The 21880-nt window shown below is 30.3% G+C and overlaps 1 protein-coding gene across 3 annotated transcripts in view; it reads right to left on the bottom strand.

The window, feature by feature from the left end:
* The window catches only part of LOC113386929 (histone demethylase UTY-like), a 210721-nt gene that overhangs the window by 119418 nt on the left and 69423 nt on the right, over window positions 1–21880 (bottom strand). For all 3 annotated transcript variants that reach the window (XM_026624687.1, XM_026624686.1, XM_026624688.1), the window contains exon 2: window positions 4946–5090. In XM_026624687.1, coding sequence (XP_026480472.1) covers window positions 4946–5008 — 63 coding nt within the window. In that variant the 5' untranslated portion in view covers window positions 5009–5090. The remainder of the gene's footprint in view (window positions 1–4945; window positions 5091–21880) is intronic.

Below are 21880 nucleotides of genomic sequence, written 5' to 3'. Positions count from 1 at the left end.
ATCTATAGTAATTTTTGATTATTTATATAAAAATTAACTTGTAACAAATATACATATAATGACAATTATTACTTGGACTTCATATGAGGCAGAATCGTCTCAGGTAAGTGTACACGTGCGTTATGTGATTGTTACTAATTAGCTGTTCTTATCAAGTGATTCTACTCAAGGTTTGTCTTGTTAGAGATAAATATTTTCTGATACAATATTCGTCAATATTCTGATGTAAAAGCAAGTAAGTTTATATGATGTAGAATAGTAGATTTTACTATATTTGAAAAGGTTTTAGTATTTTTATACAAGGTTTCTCAGAACTATACGTGAAACCGAAACGGGGTGATAGTATTAACCGTAACAGTCGTGGAAGAAATTATAAAAATAAAGATCTAACGTGTTTAAATGTCAGCAAATACTTCAAGTATAGTTAATTAATCATAATTGGATTGAACAACTACTGGGTTGCCATCCATTCAAAAACCCATATAATAAAATCAAAACAATTACTGAATGTGTTAAGTGTCACAGATTGTAATTTTAAAAGAAAAATCACGTTGTTTGGAAATTATTAGCTTCTGAGTGCAACGTAGAGTTTTGGTAAAATTGTCACCATTTTGGTTACATTTTATTATATTTTTTCATTTAAACTTTGGATCCGTAATTGTAAATACCATTTCTAGAACCAGAGTCAACCAATACCATTTCTAGAACCAGAGTCAACAATAATGGGACAATTGCTCCAAGTTTTCAAGTATTAAGACTTTTTGTTAATTTTTTTTAAAAATCGGTCGAATTTAGAAGCCCTTCTGAGCCAATCATTAGAAAACTTATATATAATTTCAGCAACACTCAAATCTTAGGCGAATTTTTTGCATTTTTATCAATCATGGGCCCAGTTAGGTGGGGTTTGAAAAAAAGCATGAAATATCACGTGAGGGAGGGAGAAGTATAGTGAGATATTACGTGTATTTATTTTTTAACTATTTTTTTTTAAATTCAAACATTTTCAAAAAAAATTCAAAAATTTTACAGTTTTATCACGTAACTAAAAACACACGTGATATTTGGTGGGGGAGGGGGGTAATTTTGAATATCACCATGTATCACCAAGGGGGAGGGGCGGTCCAAAGATCCTTAAAAACTCGCTCACGTGATTAATTGACGCCCCCTTACCGGCTTTCCTTCCGAAAGTACTGCTCCAAACCATTTGAACAATACACTATATCTGTTCTGGTATTGCTTTTTTTAAATGTTTGTCTAGAAGCTATTGTTTCAATTGTTAGTTGTTACCTAACTTAGTAGTCTCGACTGTTTAAAAAAGTCTTCGGAGCGGCCAGCCCCTACCACTTGGTTTCGATCGAAATTCGCAAGAGGCTTTTCTAAGGTTATACCTATCAGTTTCCCAAATTTTCGGAGAAACACTCACTGACAGACAGATGCTACATGCAGTAGCAAACTGATATATGAATATTGGTATATATAAAAATAAGTTGAGTTTTCCTTCCTAATAACTCCAAAATGCACGAACCGATTTCGACAATTTTGCATTCTTTGGAAAGGTCTCGGACTCCGTGAGGTTTATAGAAAATTGAAGAAAGATTCCAACAGAAAAGCGGAAAACTTTTTTTCTTTTTTCACATACAGTGTCATCTCTGATACTTAGCATGTACTACAAACCAAAAACAAAATATATTTTGTTTGACTGCTACTCATTTGTTTGACAGATACTCATTTTTCTCTGCTCAGTTAATTTCATGTGACAAACTGGCATTGTGTTCACTGTGAAATTGCAAAAAAAAGTAAAAAAATAAGTTTTTCGTTTCCTAACATTTCAATTGGAAACCATCAAATCAATCACGTGTATTGTGCAAATTTTTATTAAAATTTCAAGAGCAGGCAATTTTTTTCTTCATCTTTTAAACACCAAACGAAATGTTACATAAAATGAAACCATCTGGTGGTGAAACGGAGTTTGCCCGGTTTACTAGTTGGTATACAAATAAAACACTATTTTTATTTTAAAAAATCTATTCTCGCCCAAACTACTCTGATTTACTTCGGAGCAAACATAATTTTTCCGAAACTATGCTAGACTATCGGGAATCCCGGACTGTTGGGCGACGGACTAATGGACTTCTACTGTAATTTTAAAAAGCCAATGGTCAAAACCATGATGATCACGAATATAAAAAAAAATACAATCTATTCTTAATTTCTTCTCCCCTCGAACCTTTACCCTTACCTATCAGCATTGTTTCCCGGAGTGGTGTGGTGCAGCCATCCTAATTGGCGGCAGACATCCGCTCGGAGGGAGTCGCTGGCGCTGGCGTCGCGCAGCAGACGTTCGTAGTGTTCGCGGGCGACGCGAGTGGCGCCTCGCAATTCGTGCGTATGCGCGATGTGAAATCGCACCTCCGCTTCGGTGAAGGAGCGACCCGACGACTGTGAGACGGCGGACGGCGGATGGGCACTGTTCGATACGCCGTTTGAAGCCTGCAATAAAGGATTACATTTTATTATTTACAAGAGCTTTGTGAATGGAATTGATGGAATAATGGAAATAACTATGATCGCTAATATTTTTAAGAACATATATTATTTAATCGAGATATTGTCTTGCACTTTGGAAGTGCGTGAAACAAGGGACATTGAGATAAGGGATAATTCTTGATTTAAAAAGCGTACCAATATCCTCGACTATAGAATGACTATAGACTAGTAGCTTTATATCGAAACTAGTGGGGCATGATATCGTGCCTTAAGGCAAATTGCTAGAACTCACGTACCGTAATTTCAACATTTTTGATAATTATGAAATTTTTCTAAAATTTCGAGTATTTTTCAACGCAATCGCGCTATGTAGCCGTTTTATAAACAAAATATCGAAGCACGTACACGCCGCGTTGCAATCTCTAACGGTTATTTATTATAAAGCTTGGTATGGAACCCAATGTAAACAAAATTTTACATGTTATTAAAATTGGCATAAAATATCTTAAAATTTGATGTGCTTATGTCTACTGATGTTTTTTGACTACCAATGGCATTTTTTTACTTTTTTTTATTAGATCTCCGAAACCATTAGACTTGCGTTCCAAAAAAAATATTCAAATCTACATTTTGTCAATACAAGTGTGATGTTTTTTGAATCACTCAAATTCGACGTTACATTTTCTCAAACACTGACATGTCATTTTTTGCACTAATTAGCACATCTCCCCATCAATAGGAATCGAATGCTTTTTGAATCATCCAAATCGGTTGATTGAAATCGTGCTCTTGAAATCGTGGGCGAAATTTGTATCCGAACATACATACCTACACACCACATACATCCACACATATAATTTTTTTCTAAGGTATGCCAAAATGTTCAGAAACCTCAGAAACGTAAAGATATGCAAAATATTTTTTCGATTAGATTAAACAGGCCAACAAAAAAAATGGTGCAAACGATTTTAATGCTGTTTTTAAGTATATTTGGGGCGCTGATTTCAAAAATGACATTGTTTTTTTATTTGAGCTTTATTTTTCAAGATATGATATATGCGATATGTAAGGAATGAAAGTACAAAATAGTAATTCAGAATGTTATTTTAATGAGACATGCCTACTCGTACATACAAACTTACAAGACCCATTGGACCTTAGTTGGGACATTAGTTGACCTGCAATCGACCTGGTTTCGGCAACTTCTTTCCAAGTTCAAAACTAGAGCTGATACAAAAAAATGGTTTGCAGATTTGAAATCAGCACAAAAATACTATAAGAATCTAACATTTGATGAACCAAACAAAAAAAATTGTAGGCCTGTGTTATAAGAAACAAGATATCAAGAAAAATAATTATTTAAAAAAATGCATTATACATATTGACAAGAACATGATGATGCCAAAATTTTTAGAAGTCCAATTAGATTCAACGCCAGAAACAAATTGTAAATAGAAAATGGAATATTTGATCGTCGAATAACCTTAAAAAGAAGTGTACATTTAAAATGGTTTGATTTATAAAAATACCTAAATCTATATGAATACTTGAATATATATGAACACTTCAATATAATATTGACCACAGTATTATTTTCAAAAATAAAGCAAAAATGTTGTTAATGATATGAAAAAAATAAATAAGTACAAAATAATTTTGTATGAACATTTTTTTCATAATATTGTATATTAATTTGTAGCCTGGTAAATAAATTATAATATCAGTTGATTATAAGGATCAGTATTGATGACATTATATTGTTATATAAATTAAAGAGGGTGCAACAATGTTTTTTTTTTTTAAAAAAAAACAGGAGTTGCAGTGCGAGAAGTTTTGAAACCACTGGCTTAAGGCCATTACTAACAACCAATCTATCAATTAGTAACATGTCAAAATGTAATATGCAATTGCAAAATTTTACTAAGTATCAATAATGTTGATATTGATTTTAAATAAAATATTTACACAAACTCGAATAAAACAAAATAAAATTTCAAGTATGGTAATAATTATTCTCGTTTTTATTACTTTGTGTAACCTTTTCAAGCACTCATTACCGGCAGTAGATACTAGATAACACGTTCTTTTTCCGCGGCATTTCCATCGAATCTGGGTCAGTTCGAACATTAATTGGTGACTTTACTCAACGCATGAAATATAGGAGTCAATAGTTCTCTTTAGAACAAACGAAAATAGAATTCATTGATAAAGACTTCATTGCGATATAATGAATGGTAATGGTAATAGATAGATAGAATACTATAATCTAATATAAATCATATTAATAAAGTTATTAAATTATTAATGAAATGTTTCTCATATATAGGAACTACTTTAGCTGAATAGGAGCGTAGGTCTAAGCTCGTGGTGTAAAGGATTTTTAAAATTTGAAATTTTATATGCATGTAATTATATTATATACATTTATATTATTATATTTTAGTATATTTATTTATACCTGTAAGAGACTGAGTTTGAATTGTTTCAATGCAGAATCCCAATCGGCGCGGATCTTTAGCATCAACCCAAGCCGAATGTTTACTTCCGAAGCTCTTGAGAATGTAGGTCGGGTGTACAACAGCTGACGAAATGACTGAATTGCCCTGAAAAGATAAAAATATATATTAAATACAGACAATAATTTAATAGAACAATTAAGATTATTTATGTCAAATCTTCCAATATGTGGTCTAACCAATATTGAAAATGTATTGATCACGAAACAAACTTTATATCCTACTGGTAAAAGTGGTCAAAATAACATTGGAAATGAATTGATCATGAAACAAATTTGAATATAAATGGTATATATGGTCAAATTAATATTGGAAATAAATTGATCATAAAACAAATTTGAATATCACAATGGTCAAAATAGTCAAAATAATATTGGAAATAAATTGATCATGAAACAATTTTCAATATCCTAAAGGTAAAAATGATCAAATTTATATTGGAAATGAATTGATCATGAAACAAATTTGAATATCATACAAATAAAAATGAACGAATTAATATTGGAAATTTATTATTATTATTATTATTATTTATCATGAAACAAATTTGAATATCCTGGTAAAATGGTCGAATTAATTTTGGTAATGAATTGATCATGAAACAAATTTTTGATTATCCTATTAGGGTAATCCATAAAAATGGTCAAATTTATATTGGAAATGAATTGATCATAAAACAAATTTGATATCCTACTGGTAAAAATGGTCTAATTAGTATTAGAAATAAATTGATCATGAAACAAATTTGAATATCCTACTGGTAAAATGGTCGAATTAATATTGGAAATAAATTGATCATGAAACAAATTTGAATACAAATGGCAAAAATGGTCAAATTCATATTAGAAATGAATTGATCATGAAACAAATTTGAATATAAATGGCAAAAATGGTCAAATTCTTATTGGAAATAATTGATCATGAGACAAATTTGAATAGTAATAGTAAAAATGGTCGAATTAACAATAGAAAAGAAACATCGTGATCGTGAAACAAATGTGAATGTCCTGGTAAAAATTGTCGAATTAATATTGGAAATGAATTGATCATGAAACAAATTTAAATATCCTACAGGTAAAAATAGTCAAATTAATTTTGGAAATGAATTGATCATGAAACAAATTTTAACACATTAATCGCCATGACAGTCATATATGTCTGACGCTAAGAAATTCTACATTACACATTTTAACACGTTAGGCCCATGTCAGACATATACTTTATTTGATGGAAAACCACGAAGAAGTTTTATTATAAGGCCATACCACGTGACATAAAAACAGTATATTTCCAGGAACTTTGAAAAAAATGTTTCTTCTATACATTGAGTTTCTTGATATATTTTTAACAAAATTATCTAATAAAGTTACAATGACCCATGTGAAAAAATTTCTCATATAATTATGCTAAAAATGACCAGCGTTGATAATCATATAAAAAAAAACATAATTATAAAGCTAATATATATTGAATATAATACAAGTCGCTTTATCACAATCTGCGACAAATTTGCTAACTCATCTTAATAATGAAAAAAAGGAATGATTCGCATGTAATACTTTTGCAATGATTTAGTTCAATTATTAGCACCACTGGTTTTTGAAAGATACAATTATATATGATCTAAATTCCTGTTCCCAAATATATCCAAACAATAATCGGGCAAGCAAAAACATTTATGACAACTCGATTGACATTAAATTTAGATATTCCAAAGATACTTGCTGATACCACCCAATATAAACTACTATTAGATCTACTGCAGTTTCAATATCTATAATTTCAAAAGTAGGAATGATAAAATCGAATTGAAATACAATGTATATAACATAAACAATATCATCATAAATACTATAAGTACTAATAATAAACATACACAAGCTAACGACCCTTTAATGCCATTATAAGATTTAATTATCGCGATACGCTCCCTTGATCGTAAAATGTTTATTGCGAGACTTTAAACAATTTATAGAGACTATTAGGCAGCCCAGGGGAGAAAGGAAACAACATTATACGTTATAGTAGTATTGTGCAATCAAATGCGATGCAATGGACACAGTGCAGATAAAAGAGATTGCTGCGATTGTAATAGACGGCAGTCGTACTCGTACATAACATATGAAGCAGCAGCAAGTAACGCTATGCCATGTGTGTGTGTATGTAAGTAGACACACGCGGAGACTGAACCGAATGAGGTCATGTGCGGGACATGTACGGGACATGTGCGGGACCATCTAGCTCCGCACGAGATATTAGTTGCTGCTTAAAACATCTATACTATGATGGATAAAGACTAGCAAAATATTTATTGCATATTCTGGAAACTTGTTTGCAAATACAAAAGTTTATATTTTAATTCAATTTATTCTGCAATATGTTAGATAAAACAATGAGCAGCGATTGAGAATAATAAACAAATGAAACCATAACATGAAGGGAAACTTTATAATTTGTTTATAATAGGTACATTCAGCGGGGAACCTAATAGGAGTATAATATTAAACAGAAACAAAAAGACAAATAATACAAAAGTGAAGGAAAAAGAAATAATATAAAAGTTACTAAATGAAGACATTTGGGTAATTTTTGCTTCAGTAGACTTGGCTGGCTAAATCGTTAGGATGGACGTCGATTCTGCTTTTGTATTGAAAGCACCGAATGCTAATAACAAATAAGTAATTAATGGAAATCAAATAGTATTGAGGAGAGACAGTATTAATAATTACTTTAATTTTTATTAAATTTAATTATAATAATTTTTATAAAAAATATGTTCGAATAATTTATATCAATTAAATTATTATACAATATGTGGAAGAACTGTACAGAGAACGATTATGAAAAGGAAAGGAAACTCGATCGGACCCATTCTGATAAAAAAGTGTCTCCTACACGACGTCCTAAGGAGAAGTCTCCTACACGATGTCGTCTAAGGTAAAATAGAAGGATTGAAATGATTGGAAAGAAGAAGAATGCAGATGGTTGACGATTTACTCGAGAAGAGAAAATACAGGAAACTGAAAGCCAAAGCACAAGACTAGAATGTATAAAAGCAGAAGTTTAGAAAGAAAAATCAATAAAAAAGTGATTTTTGGTAATAAAATGTCAATGCTAATAATAAACAAGGGAGTGAAAGAAAATCATTGATTTGTGATGATCTCACACCATGGACCTGCCTTCGGGCAGACTACTATTTAATACTATTATAATTTTAAGTAGATTCTCATGTACACACAGTCAAAAGCAAGGTATTTTGACTTATTATTAGTCATTTGTACTAACGAGGTCAGCCGCATGTCAGGAAACTTGGAGTGTGTCAGCAAACATACAAATTGATAATTTTATCATACCCTCAAAACGTATACATATATATATATATATATATATATATATTATATATATATATAGGTAATATTACTTTACCACAAAAGTAAATATTTTAAATAAATATTTGAAATAAATGATATGTTGTAATAATTTGTGTTCTCAGAAAATATACTATAAAAACTATTACAAAAACAACTTGATACACGTCCACCAGTTTCACCTTCAAATAGTCTAGGCGCGAAAATATATCGCATGTTTCGTGAATAAAAATCGCGTTAAAAACATTCACATGGTGTTTTGTGTTGCGTCAGGTCAGGTCGAGCACAAAGTCTTAACATTATTTGTAATTACCAAAAATAAAGAGATAAGTTTTTAAAATACTCCATTCAAATTCTCCACAATGAAAGCAAGTCAAAATATAATAAATTTTAATGTGCTTCAGGAACTTGTTCCATGTTGATTCTTATTGGAACCTTATAACATTACATTAAATGCAGTTACATATATTGATTAAAATATTAAATTTTGGCAATTGATGTTTTACTTTAATTCCAACAACAGGTTTGAATGAAAAAAAAAACATTTTTGCTACTCAATAAAATAACTAATGATTTCAAAATTATGTCAGTACACAGAGTAAAAATTGCAGTAAAAGCTGTGATGCAATTACATGCAAAAGTAATATGCATATAGCGCATTTCTTTCATTGATATTTTGGAGGTGACAAATAATCCATAGAGAAGTAAGAACTAGTATATATTCTCAATAATTAAGAAAAAAATTATATATAGTATGTAGGTGCTATGAATAGCAATAAGTTCTCTATTTAGATTAAAGACCGCAATTTTATCAAAACACATGAAGGAAAACTAGGTCATTCTATTCTTAGCAATTTGTACGGTATCGAATAATTTAAATATAATATGTATAATAATAATAAAAGATGTTCTCTGGTAAGCAGAGGGATATTCTATAAGTGTGAACCATAAACTTCATAGTTAGAATTTTTATAGTTTTATCATGGATTTTGTAACAAATATTCAATATTTACTTTTCTCTTGACAAGTATGAAGTTAAGATAAGGAACGTCATTGCATTTGTTGTAATCAGGTCTCCATATATTTTTTTCTTATAAGTATAAAATAACATTTCATTATTTAGTAAGGATTAGAATACTGACAAATGACCTTCACATAATTATTGACTTTAATTATAATTACTTTTATTTTATTAAATTTGATTTATCTATTTTTTTCTTAATTTGCTATTTGAGTAAAAATTTTTACTAAGTAACCTTTTAGAATTAATGTTAAATGCTCATATATCCTCAAAATTACTGAAAGTTATCTAAAAATATAGGACTAGTGATCGGAAATAAAAAAAGGATCATAGTTTTTTTTGTCAAATTCATTTCATGTAATGATTTGAAATATTATCTATGAAAGAAAAAATAATAAAACAGTTTTACTATAGTCGAGGAGTGATGTGGCAACACAAGTTGGTCATGAGTGCGTAGTTGGCTAGGAAGTCAAAAAACTAAATATGATACATGTCCTGACATTTCCGAATTTGTGAAAAAATCAGAGATCTTAATACAACTTTCTACCCGTGTAATAAATTTCCCAAGTCAGTTTTTTACCAGATTTTCTTAACCATGTGTTCATAATCAAAACAAAATTTAAAAAAATAACATATTGCTATGTTTTCTATAATTTCCTTTTACAAAACTACCTCTTATACAAGTCTACGCCTCTATAAATCCTGAATATTCTGATTAAATATTTTGCTGCTAAAATTTTTGAATTGTGTGGGAAATAAACACATATCCATTATAATTGTTATCAATTGCATTAAAATTACATGCAATGTTATTCTTCTTAGAAGTTCTTAGAAAGCGTATGTCTAATTACAGGAAAGATTAACGATAAAAAAGTGTCTACTGTGAGATTAGGAAAAGTATAATAAATGTAGTTCACAATTATAACGATTCACATTCTATATAAAAATATATCAGAATATATAAATATTTTATGAATGCAAACAATGAACTGATTTTACATTAGTATCAATAATTACTTGGTGCTTTGCATTATGATGATTAAGGTGCATCAATTAATGTTTTCCTCAAAATCCTTGTCATTATATTTTCGAAATGATTTTTATTGCGATTGGCACATCACGCAAAGATGTCATTTCTACATTTGGATGTTTCTGTTTGTAATTCATGTTACACATATATTTTTTTATGTAATGCGTGGCAGGTGAATGCGTATATCTCAAGTAACATCTGCGTCAAGCAGGTGGCCCATATACATCCGTATGAAACATCTTGCACCCGTCAATGGGACCAGGATCACCGATATATGCATATTTGTTATCGATATTTCTAAAAGCATAACTTTGTAAGATGTTCCCCTTTTTTATGTAAATAAAAATAAATATTTCCTTTTTCTTAAGAATCTTGAAAAGATTTTTGAAAAAATGATACATTTTATGTAGAATAAGAAAATATTCAATAAGTACAACAGATTATATTGCCTTGATCAGGGCCGGACCTACGTTGAAAGCGATGCATGCGAAAAATGCTAGCGAATATGAAATATTGAATATAGTTTTTTTTTCAATATCTTTTACTAATCTTTGCACAATATTTTTAAAATACGTTAAAAATTTCACTATAAAACAGCAAATGGCCTTCCCAATTAAGAATTAACAAATATTTTTTCTTAAAAATGATACGACAGCGTAAAATATTCTCAGTGCCTCATAAATAATCAACTTTGTATAGCTCAATTAATAGTTCATTTATTTAGAATTTTTTTTTATAAAAATATAAAATCAAACAACCGTTGGGTTGTCTTTTAAAAGATGATGTAACTTACAGTAATACCTTTTCAACATCACACAAAAGTACAAATACAAAAGCTCATAGAACTCTGATTAATTTCAGTTCCAAAACAAATAAAAAATAAATTTAATGATATTTCTGAGGGTGCCTGCATAATTTGTATAATAAAGGGTTTGGCCATTTGACTAATGACTAATACATCTTGTACCCATATAAAGTGGTATGTTTTCAATTTAATATGTGTTTTGTTTTTGATCTGATAATACTTTATATTAAAATAAAGGTACAAAATAACTTCCAAAATTTAAATGTGATCAAAAATTACCCACGATTAATTTTAAACATGCACAAATGCCATGCATTTTATTTCGACCTTCGTTTGGCAATTTCAACGTGAAGACTTCGACCTCAACCTCGACACGATAATCTATATAGATAATTAACATACATTAAGCCTATTCTTGGACACAATGCTTACAATTCACGTTTGAAAATGCAATAAAATTGAAAAATAATTGGGAATCAAATGAATATGTAGCGGCAATTTAAATACTTTCAGTAGTCAACAGAAAAAGTAAAATAGTAAAAAGATAATCAGCATAATTGGGTAACTGCATTCATTAAAATTCATTTCTTTAAAAATTTTATATTTAATAATTAAATAAGCCCCAAATTTAATACAAGACACAAGACAAATTTTTTATTTGCATCAACGTTTGGATAGCTTTATCTTAAACTTTACATTTATTTTTAAAGATTAATTTCTAATCAATATTTTCTCATTTAATTTTGATAATCTCTTCTTATTGTCTTTGAAAAATTAGATCGCAAAATAAAGTTAAATTAAAAAAAAAATGTTTAGGAATCTTATATTTCATATAAATCCAATCATTCACTTATACATATCTACTGGATATGAGTACTACTGACATTGAAAATATAAATCATAAATGCTCAACATAATAATGCACATTTTTACGATCCTTTGTTTAAATTAATAGCACCTTAAAATATGAAAGAATAAAAGGCAATGCAATGATCTTTGTTGTTTTCAAATACTATATATAATTGAACATATAAACTTTAAAAAGTTCGAATATTAAACTTTTGTTAAAGGATTTGTATGTGTATATATATTATCTTATTGCTTTTGTCATGTTCCATGTTAAAAAAATTAAAAATAAAATAGTTTGTGAAATAAATCATAACTGAATTATATACTGAAGTATATAGTTCTGAATTGGAAACTATTGTACTACTACCAAAAACTTACTGATGTTTCATAACTACGGTTTGTCAGTTTTCAAAAACCGGTTTTTAAAACCGTTTTTTTTGGCGAAAATTATGGAATTCGAAAACCGGTTTTTTAGTGAAAATAGTCGGTTTTTACTGTATAAATGGAAAATGACAAATATAGCCAAATATAAAAGATAGATGAAAGCGTTTTGATTCTTGAAATCATAGTGTTTCAATAGCATTTGATATCTTATCAGTCTGTAATGGTTCCCAGAAAGGTTTTGTATATAATAATTTAGATTTTTATACCAGTTATATAATATTTTAATTCTTATATGTGAAAATGATGCATGAATAACTAATAATTATTTTCTAAGTTATTTAATCAAGATAAACTATTATTTTTAGTTCTACTAGTTAAAATAATTTTGTTTACGATCTATAAAATGAACAATAATAAATTCAGTCAAATACTACTCTAAATTACACTGAATTTTCGGATAATTACTTATCGGGTTAAAACCGGTTTTTTAGTAAAATTAAAATTCGAAAACCGGTTTTCTAAAATGCCGGTTTTTGTATAAACCCTATCCATAACAGAATAAACGCAGATTTAAAAAAAACAGCTTTATTAACACAATTGCTTTAGCTCTATATTAATGCAGATAATGAAATGTGTCAACACAAATGTAGAATAGAAATAAGTCAATTTACTAGTGTTCAATCAATTGTGAATTTTTCATTTTCCCACCTACTTATTAACAGGTCACAGCTAAATCGGTCAACTTTTTTCTAGCCTTCATGCAAATGCATTAGCTATCGATCGGTATGGTACTTTCAAATGCAACACAAATGCAACAGGAAGGTTAAGTAATACCGACTGCATGTACATATATGCACGTGCTTGGCTCGATTCGATTGTGTGTTGCACAGTTTCCTATATGACGTGACGACCTTAAATGGCAATTAATGCATTTCCTTGAGCCGATATACATCTGTTACTATGAACAACGTTTTAGCTCAAAGCCACAAGGCTATTCCATGTAGCAGCACGGATAACAGACTCACATGACAGACTGTGAACATATTGTTCGAATTGGTTTATTACCAACAATTAGATTAACTTTTAGTTAGAAAATGGTGAAATAAATCATTTTAAATACTGGCCGAAGGTAATAATATATCATTAGACAAATAGTTTGTATTGCATACTCTGGCGTTTGTTTTAATAGGAATTCGAACTTTAGGTGTTCTGAACATTTTTATATAGTGATCTGAATGGCACTAGATATTAGGGAAAATAGGGACAATATGACATGGTGGTCATCTTTAAAAATTGGCTAGTTTTATTCACATTTCCGCGACTGTATAACATGAAAACAGCCATAATAACAATCCTGTCACATGTTTAGCGTCATTTTCACAGTCTTGTCGGAGTAATCAGTTTAAATGTGCTTCGCATCATGAAAAGTTCATTTTGAATGTGTTTTTCTCATGTTTCTTTGGGACCTCTTTATTGATATTTATAATTATTTCAATTAAAATCAATTAAATTATGTCAGTTTTAGTGACATTGATCAATTATATTGCAATAGTCAGATTCTTAGTGGAATATTGATTAATTATTCATTTTCGTTCAATTTCAGACAAAATGACATACTTGTGCAAATGGACAAAATGACATAGTTCTATTTCACAAGTATGTAAAATATGGACCAAGAAAAAAAATACAACCTGTCGAAGGTGATTGGTTTTTAACTACTACTCCAAATATGCAAGAAATAATTGCTAGAAACAGAGCAAAAGATCCACTATTAAAAGAAGAGACTTGCATTTATTGCAAGATCTTTTCTTTTCTGAGCCCGCCGAAGATTTGTATGATTTGTACCCTTTGGATTCATGCTTCATGTGCTAATGTCCAAAAGAGGACAAAATGATTTATTTGTAAACTGCTTTCTTAAAAAGTAGTAACTCAGAATGCCCTATATGTGAATTTGTCCGTACTATATGGACAAAATGGTTTTTGTAACAGGTTGCATTTTCCCTAATAAACATGTTATTATAGTTCATACTTAAAATACTATATTACTGGTGGTTAATGAGCCAAAGATGAGTGAAAACGATTGAGACTGGTTATAATATCATCAAATGAATAAATATCACTAAGAAACAAAGCACCATGCCATCATGTCCATTTATCCCTAAAAAAAGGAATAAACCGTCCTAAGTACCTGATTTTTTTTTATTGCCATTTAAAGGCACCCCTACGGCTGTTCTTTCTAATTGCAATTTTGAAGCAATGCCCGATCAGGATGTCAGAGATGAGAATCGAATCTAAAGCCTACGGTTGAAAGACCAAAGATCTTACCTCTATGCCAGAAGGGTTGCAAGTTGGCTGATAAATATATTAATATCTTTTAGATCATGAACAATGTTAACAATAACACAGACTATAAAAGTAGTTTATGATATAAAAATATTTACTAGCTGTTTTCTGATTATGAGTAAAACTAAGAACAGACATTGCGTCCAGTAGTGTCTAATTATAATATTGAAGCAATGCCCGGAAAGACTATTATCTCTCTTAAACATATTGCCATCTATTCCTGATGTCTATACTTGTAAGCAATGGGAATCGAATCTTGAGCCTTCGGTTAAAAAAACAGAGCTCTTATCTCTATGCCAATGAGGCATAATGGCTGATAAATTTATTAACGCCAAAATAGTGACCATAAGCAGTATCCACAACAATCACATCAACTTCTCTTCAATTAAAGTTTAGCATCTTTCTATACCATAATTTTTATCTATTCCATCTTCAACTGCAACTCTGGCCCGCCCTTTACTATTTTTACGCGAGTTTGGATAATGATTATATTTTTCAATATCTTCATCAACTATTATTAAGAGCTTCTCTATTCTATTCTCAAGTAATAACTTTATGATAAATATTGATATAAAATTTTTACTATCTCTTTCCATACATTGCGTCCAGTAGAGTCTCCTGACTCTATTACCACAGCTGGTCCGCGGAGGAAGCTTCTACCGCAAGTCGTTGCAGCAGTGGTCGTATTACAACGCAATTAAGAATAATGTTGCGGTCGATTTGCAATTGCGAAAACTGAAATTGTTTCAAAGCGAACATGCAATCATTTTGTTTTCGAAAACCTATAGGCGTTTGACTGGAACATAAATTACATTTGATGGTCTTACATGCTCAGTCAATAAATTCGGTCGGAGAGAATGATTTTTTATAAGAACTCATGTTACCATACATAACAAAGAAATGTTTTATATTTTTATGGCTGAGGAGCTGTGTATCCAATAAGCCTTTGCATGCAGTTTTAAAATTAAATTATAAACTGGTAATTAGCCCAACCCTAATGATATAATTTGAAGAGCAAATCGCTACATAATTTTGACTTCATTGCAAATTATTAAGAGCAGAGGAAAAAATAAGCATGTAATGCCAAATACTTTGTGATAACTCAACTTTTCAATTATGAATAAAACTCGATGTCACTAAAGAAGCACTTACTAAAACTGTCTTACAGAAATATTAGCACAATGGACTGCACAAATATCTTTACAAATAGTCTTTGACTCAATACAACGTCGGTTTTACAGATGGCAACCCAAACAGTTGCCTCACACCTCTGTGTATAAATTTCATTATTACAATTACTGTTATAAGGCGAATATTTTTATTGAAGCATTACCAGATGAAGGATATTTTCAAACATATTGCTATCTATATTTCCACGAAAAAACGGTTGTCATTACTACTTGACATCAGACTCTCGAATTGGGTACCAAACCGGGGACCTCTGAAGTTGAATACATGGCAAAGAAAATATTTTCACACTAGTAAAATTGTGAGAACATGTAAGTATTTACACATAAAACAGTATAATTACTGATAGTCAAAAAATACTCATATGCTTATAAGCTTATTTTACATATTGGGATGCTGAGTGGGATATTTCACTCGAAGATGTATGTAATACAGTTCAATAATCGATCAGAATCACAAAAGATATGAGCGCTATTTTTTCCATCTTGAAAACTAGATGTAACAGAATCGTTGTTTTGTTTGGATTTTTATTTATAGGTACAACGCAGCAATTACTGTATAATGTATAAATTGTAACTGTATCATATATAAATTACTGTTTGATAATGACATCAAAACGATTTGAAGGAATAGACAAAAATAAAATAGATTTAAATGATTAATTCAACAGATTTACAATATAGTACTGATTAGAGTGAAAAGGATCAATTATTCTAAATATCCAGAATCAATTTACAATCTTACTTAATCAAAATTCTTTTATCAAATTTTTAAACAATGTATTTAATAACAATAATATAAAAAAATGTAAATTTTTAAGAAATAAAAAAAAAATTAAAACATATTGAAAGGTTAACATTAAAAAAATGGGATTTCTACGTTGGAAGAACAACAACGAAATTAGTAGCAATGAAAATGACTCCTCCGATCCAGGTAGCAAATACGACTTCTCGATCTGCATCGTTGGCACCGCAAAAAATAAATGCGGGGCTTGTGAAAAATTTAATTATGAGCGAGGGCAGAGCCCTTTGATTTGATTTATTGCGATCTGTTTTGTCGTACTACAGTCAGTCGTATATCGTAAATTGGAGATTGCGACCATGGAGACGTGCCCTAATCATTTTATGCCGATATGTTGTCTCTCTCACTGAACATGTTTTGTTATGACGCTTCTCGTGTAATGTTTATAGCATCGAGGGTCAAAGACCCATGATGGCCTTGCAAGATATTACATATATTCATGCCGCGTACAAGTGTCAAATGGAAGCTCGTCGTACGTCGAAAAGAGGTATTTTGTCCACTTGTGCGATGGTGCACGGAAGCTCCACCGTTTTTTATGGTGAGTTGGCTGAAGTGGTTGGTTTTGCCACTGTAGATTAGGGTTTAAAATTACAAAGTCAAACCACTTGAAATAAGGATCACCAAGTATTATAACTGAATTTTAGAAAAAACTAAGCTTATTTATATTTTATTATATTGTATAATAAAATATAAAGGAGCAATTACTTGATTCGTTACAAAATATTTTTGAAATGCAAATAAAAATTCAGATAATTGTATCAAAACACAAATAAAACTTAAACAAATAACCTAATCGAGTTTTTATATAGACTTGTTTAATTAGAACATTATCTCATTTAATATTATAGACAACTTTTCCATTACCTAACAATAGCACCCATGAGATAAAATGGTCAGTCAAATTAATAAGTACACCCATGTATGAGACTTGGGTTACATAGAAGAGCGAATGGCACAAATTAAGATGAAAGTGTAATTAAGGGAGAGAATCATAGCATTCTATATCATCCCCCATAAAGAAATCACAATGGGGATAAGGGCCAAAAGAAAAGTCCGAGGTTTTAGTCAGTATTATACCCAGGCGGTATCGAGTCCAACATGCCCAGGCAAAAGACCTAGTCTGGTATGAGACTTGGGTTACATAGAAAGAGCACAAATGAAGATGAAAGTATTTAAGCAAGAGAATCATAGTACTCTAGATCCTCCCCCCATGAAGAAATCCTAGCTGCAAAGTCGGAGGTTTTAGTCGGCATTATATCCAGGCGGTATAGAGTCCGACATGCCCTAAGAAAAGACCTAATGTCGTATGAGTAAAGGCATTTCCTTCTCTATATAAATAAAATGGAATGATGGTATAGGACAAACAGTTTAGGCATCAGATGCATTTCTAGCTCCAGCTTCGGAGAACGTAAGTTCGCGCAGATTGCAATGTCCAGTGTTCTTTCTAAGAATAGTGAAACACTAGAATTATTTTCGTATTTAGCTAAGAAATCAAGTGCTGTTATTTTCAAACATTCAAGTAAGTTGATTCTATTTGTGATATATATTTTGAAACATGTTCAACGTTCTTGAATTCCTTGCTTTGCTGCCTACCCAATGACGTTGGTTTGCGTATAGACATTGGAGTTATTTAGCATGCCTTTCTTAATTAGGCACGTAAAAGAAACAATTGTAAGATTTTCCAAAGCTAAGTGACCTTAGGTAAAGCATTCAATCATAATAATAACCTAAGGGACGATTTTGAAATATAGTAAGAAGTATAACGGGACTATTGAATTATATAACAGAATATTTTTTATAATTTTAAAGGCGGATGTAATGAACTTGGCTTTGAAATTATGAGAACCTGAATCAGCAATTGCAATAAAACACTGTATATGGTTATTTTGCAATTTTCAATCACAAGTATACACGAAATGAGTTGATACAATTTTAGCAATTTAAAACCTGTAACTAACAATAAGCACGAAATCGTTTTTGTACGATTATTGAATTTCCTAGCCAGATTTTAAGATTTTGTGAACATGAAACAATTTAAACCAAAAAAATGAAAACATGCAACAAGATACATTTATTACTTTTGTCTTATTCCGATTGTTTGCAGTAAAAATGAGCTTTTCTCAAATATTTGCATACCATCCCAAACGCGGCCATGCCGATAAATGCCAATAACCTTAAAAAACGTTAGATAAATATTCAGTTTTTGAACGTATAAATAATGTATAAGCTTTCATTTCTTTTATACTAATAGTTTTGAAGTAGATTATAGTTTATTATAAGAGTTAATAACTTGTACCTTCAGTATTCATTACCTTCGATTGAGAACTAACAAAATGAAAAACAGCTTTTACAAAGTATTGAATAAGTGCTTGAACTATATAAATATTTATTTATTTTAAAAGCACATGCCTTCGATCATAACATAAGTTTGTAAAGTTCAAGAAGAGTACGTGTGTGTTTTTCCAATGTCAGCTGTTTAGCTTATTCAAGATCATCGGACAACTTCACGAATCGAGAGGGCAAGAAACTAAAAACAACAGGAACAAACAGACGATGCTCTCAGAACCTGTTTCTATAATACCTTACAGTTCACGAAATATTACAATCACTTATCAAACGATATCATCGATGAGGCATATTTTGCATTTCTCGATGAATAAATATAAAACCCATTTGGGAATAATAAAAAACCTGATTGCATGTATGTGTTCTCACTTTATTTATGTAATGTTTATATAATTGATACACATTTGAAAATAATGGTAAATGTTCTGAACATATTCGAGATGGAAAAGAAATGTTAAAAAAATTGATGACATACTACATGATAGAATATAATCCAAGATTTTTGAGTTTTATTAAGGGAGTTGTTCGTTTTTTTGTTACAAAAAATACAAGGAATTTGTTTTTATTTTTCTCGAAATGTATTTATCGTGGAGACATGTGGCTTTTTTAAACAAAAATTACAAAATCATACAATATTAAGAATTTTTTTTTGCCGTCATTTTTTAACCAGGGGGCGCCAAAGTGGGCATTGCAAAATCAATCTCTGAAACAAAAAAAAAAGAAACTACGTTGAAGAAGAAGTTTGAATCCAGTCCCCTACCAAAATGAAAGAAAAAAAGCAAGAAGGAAAAAAATGGCATTTTGAGAAAAACGTATTTCAAGTTTTTAATATAATTCACTAAATACACCATTTAATTTAATGTACTAAATACACCATGGTGTTCAAAGATGCTGACACATTAAAAAGGTCATGTGCATGAGGTATTATAATGAAAAAGAGAGCAGCTGGCATACAATAGCTCGCGGAGCGATGAAAAAAACGGTTTCAGAGGTTCATACATATAGAGATATATATATCTATAACTTCGTCAAAAAAATAGATATTGAAATGATTTTTTTTTAAATAATTCTAAGGTTTTTAGCTTTTATAATATCGAAAAATCTCAAAATCGAAAAAAAATAAATAAAAACCGAACAACCCCCCCCTAAGGAGCAATATACTTGTATTTAGCTGTAACATATGTTGACTTAGGATTTTGATAATCGAATTTGGTTGTATAATTTAATTATCAGAAATTCAAGATTTTGTCGCCAGAACATCTGCTCTAGGTTTGTCATTATATGACTAAAAAGCTCGTGTTGAGCATTTCTCCAGAAAAAGGATGCAAAGTTAAATGCAAATGCTTCAAGTATGCTTCGGTGTATATTTGGTTCAATAATTATTAACCATTTCTTGTCAATAAAATTATTTTAGACAAAGCATAACAACTTCGGGACTGCTTTTCAGAATATTTAACGTTCAATTAGAGAATTCCATTTTTTTAATAAATCAAGCCCTTATTACTGCTACCACAGCAAGCATAGAAAATACTTACTGCAAACAATATTGTGACGAGTGGTCTACAGAACTAATAATCTAAATGTAAGACAATGTATCGTGTTCCTGGTCGTTGGCGTATGTAGAGCACCGATAAGTGATACTACTCTATAGTATGTAGATTTAGGGCTTGTGCAGAGTATGGCGTACATTAAGTGTCGTAATCATTGACAGTTATCGAGCCGAATGTAACATACACGTACATTTTCATATATAGGCGTGCCCGTTAAAATGATCATGAAAGAATTCTGCATGCCTACACGAAAACGAGTTTATGGCTGATGCTTTCTAATAGCTTTCGTTGCGTAAGACCATTCATTGTTTCATTTCATTAGGTGATAGCTCTCGTTTAGAAAAGTTGAGATAGTAATTCAGTAAGTTTTACTTACTTACGTGGGCAGTTTTTTTCTCTCGTGCAATAAGTGCTTATCTGTGGATTTATTGATAGTTGCTTGTTTTCCAAAAATTTTTCTAAAGGTGAGACCAAATACGGAAGCGTCCATTAATCATATGATCGCTTTTCAAAGATTTGTGGACCACTCCTTTTCCTTACCGCTCAAGATATTAAAAATGAGCTGAGTTGAATTCCAACTCGATTCAGGGAAGAATAGTGTGAGGGGTTTTGCATTGCCATTCCACACCGCAGTGCCCGAAATGGACCATTATCGACCAAAAACATATATTTGATCTTAGATGCATCAGAAGCATTTAAAGAGCTAGAACTGATGCAGTAATATTATGAAAAATTTATTAAAGTGATTGATTGAGCTCTCTAATAGACAATATAACATGAAAAAAATCATTTATGTATATTGAACTAAGGATATAGAAAACTAACATAAAACCAAAAAAAATATCAGACCAATATTTATTGATTATTATCTATCCAATTTTAAACATTTTATTTCATTGTTGTTTTTATTTAAAATACTACATTGGCCCTATAAGTGGCAAGTCACTTGACCTACTTGACTCAAGTGTGCTACAATGAAATATATTTTATGTTTGTATAATAAAAAATCATATGTTTCTAATACGACAATAATGCAATGTTTAATATGCAAGGACGTCATAAAACTGTTCCATATAAACATCATAAGTTATAATAATAGCTATTTAGAAACTAAAGGAGCGGTACAAAACAAATCGCACAGGTTTCTATAATAAAAATTTGATATGATGTTGTGGCAAATATATCTAGTTAA

Source organism: Ctenocephalides felis, unplaced genomic scaffold (assembly GCF_003426905.1).
Source record: "Ctenocephalides felis isolate EL2017-DRISC unplaced genomic scaffold, ASM342690v1 CF-g0.4_SCAFFOLD_03571, whole genome shotgun sequence".
Lineage (NCBI taxonomy): Eukaryota > Metazoa > Arthropoda > Insecta > Siphonaptera > Pulicidae > Ctenocephalides > Ctenocephalides felis.
Note: the sequence above shows the minus strand (reverse complement) of the source record. Positions and strands in the feature narration are given on the sequence as shown.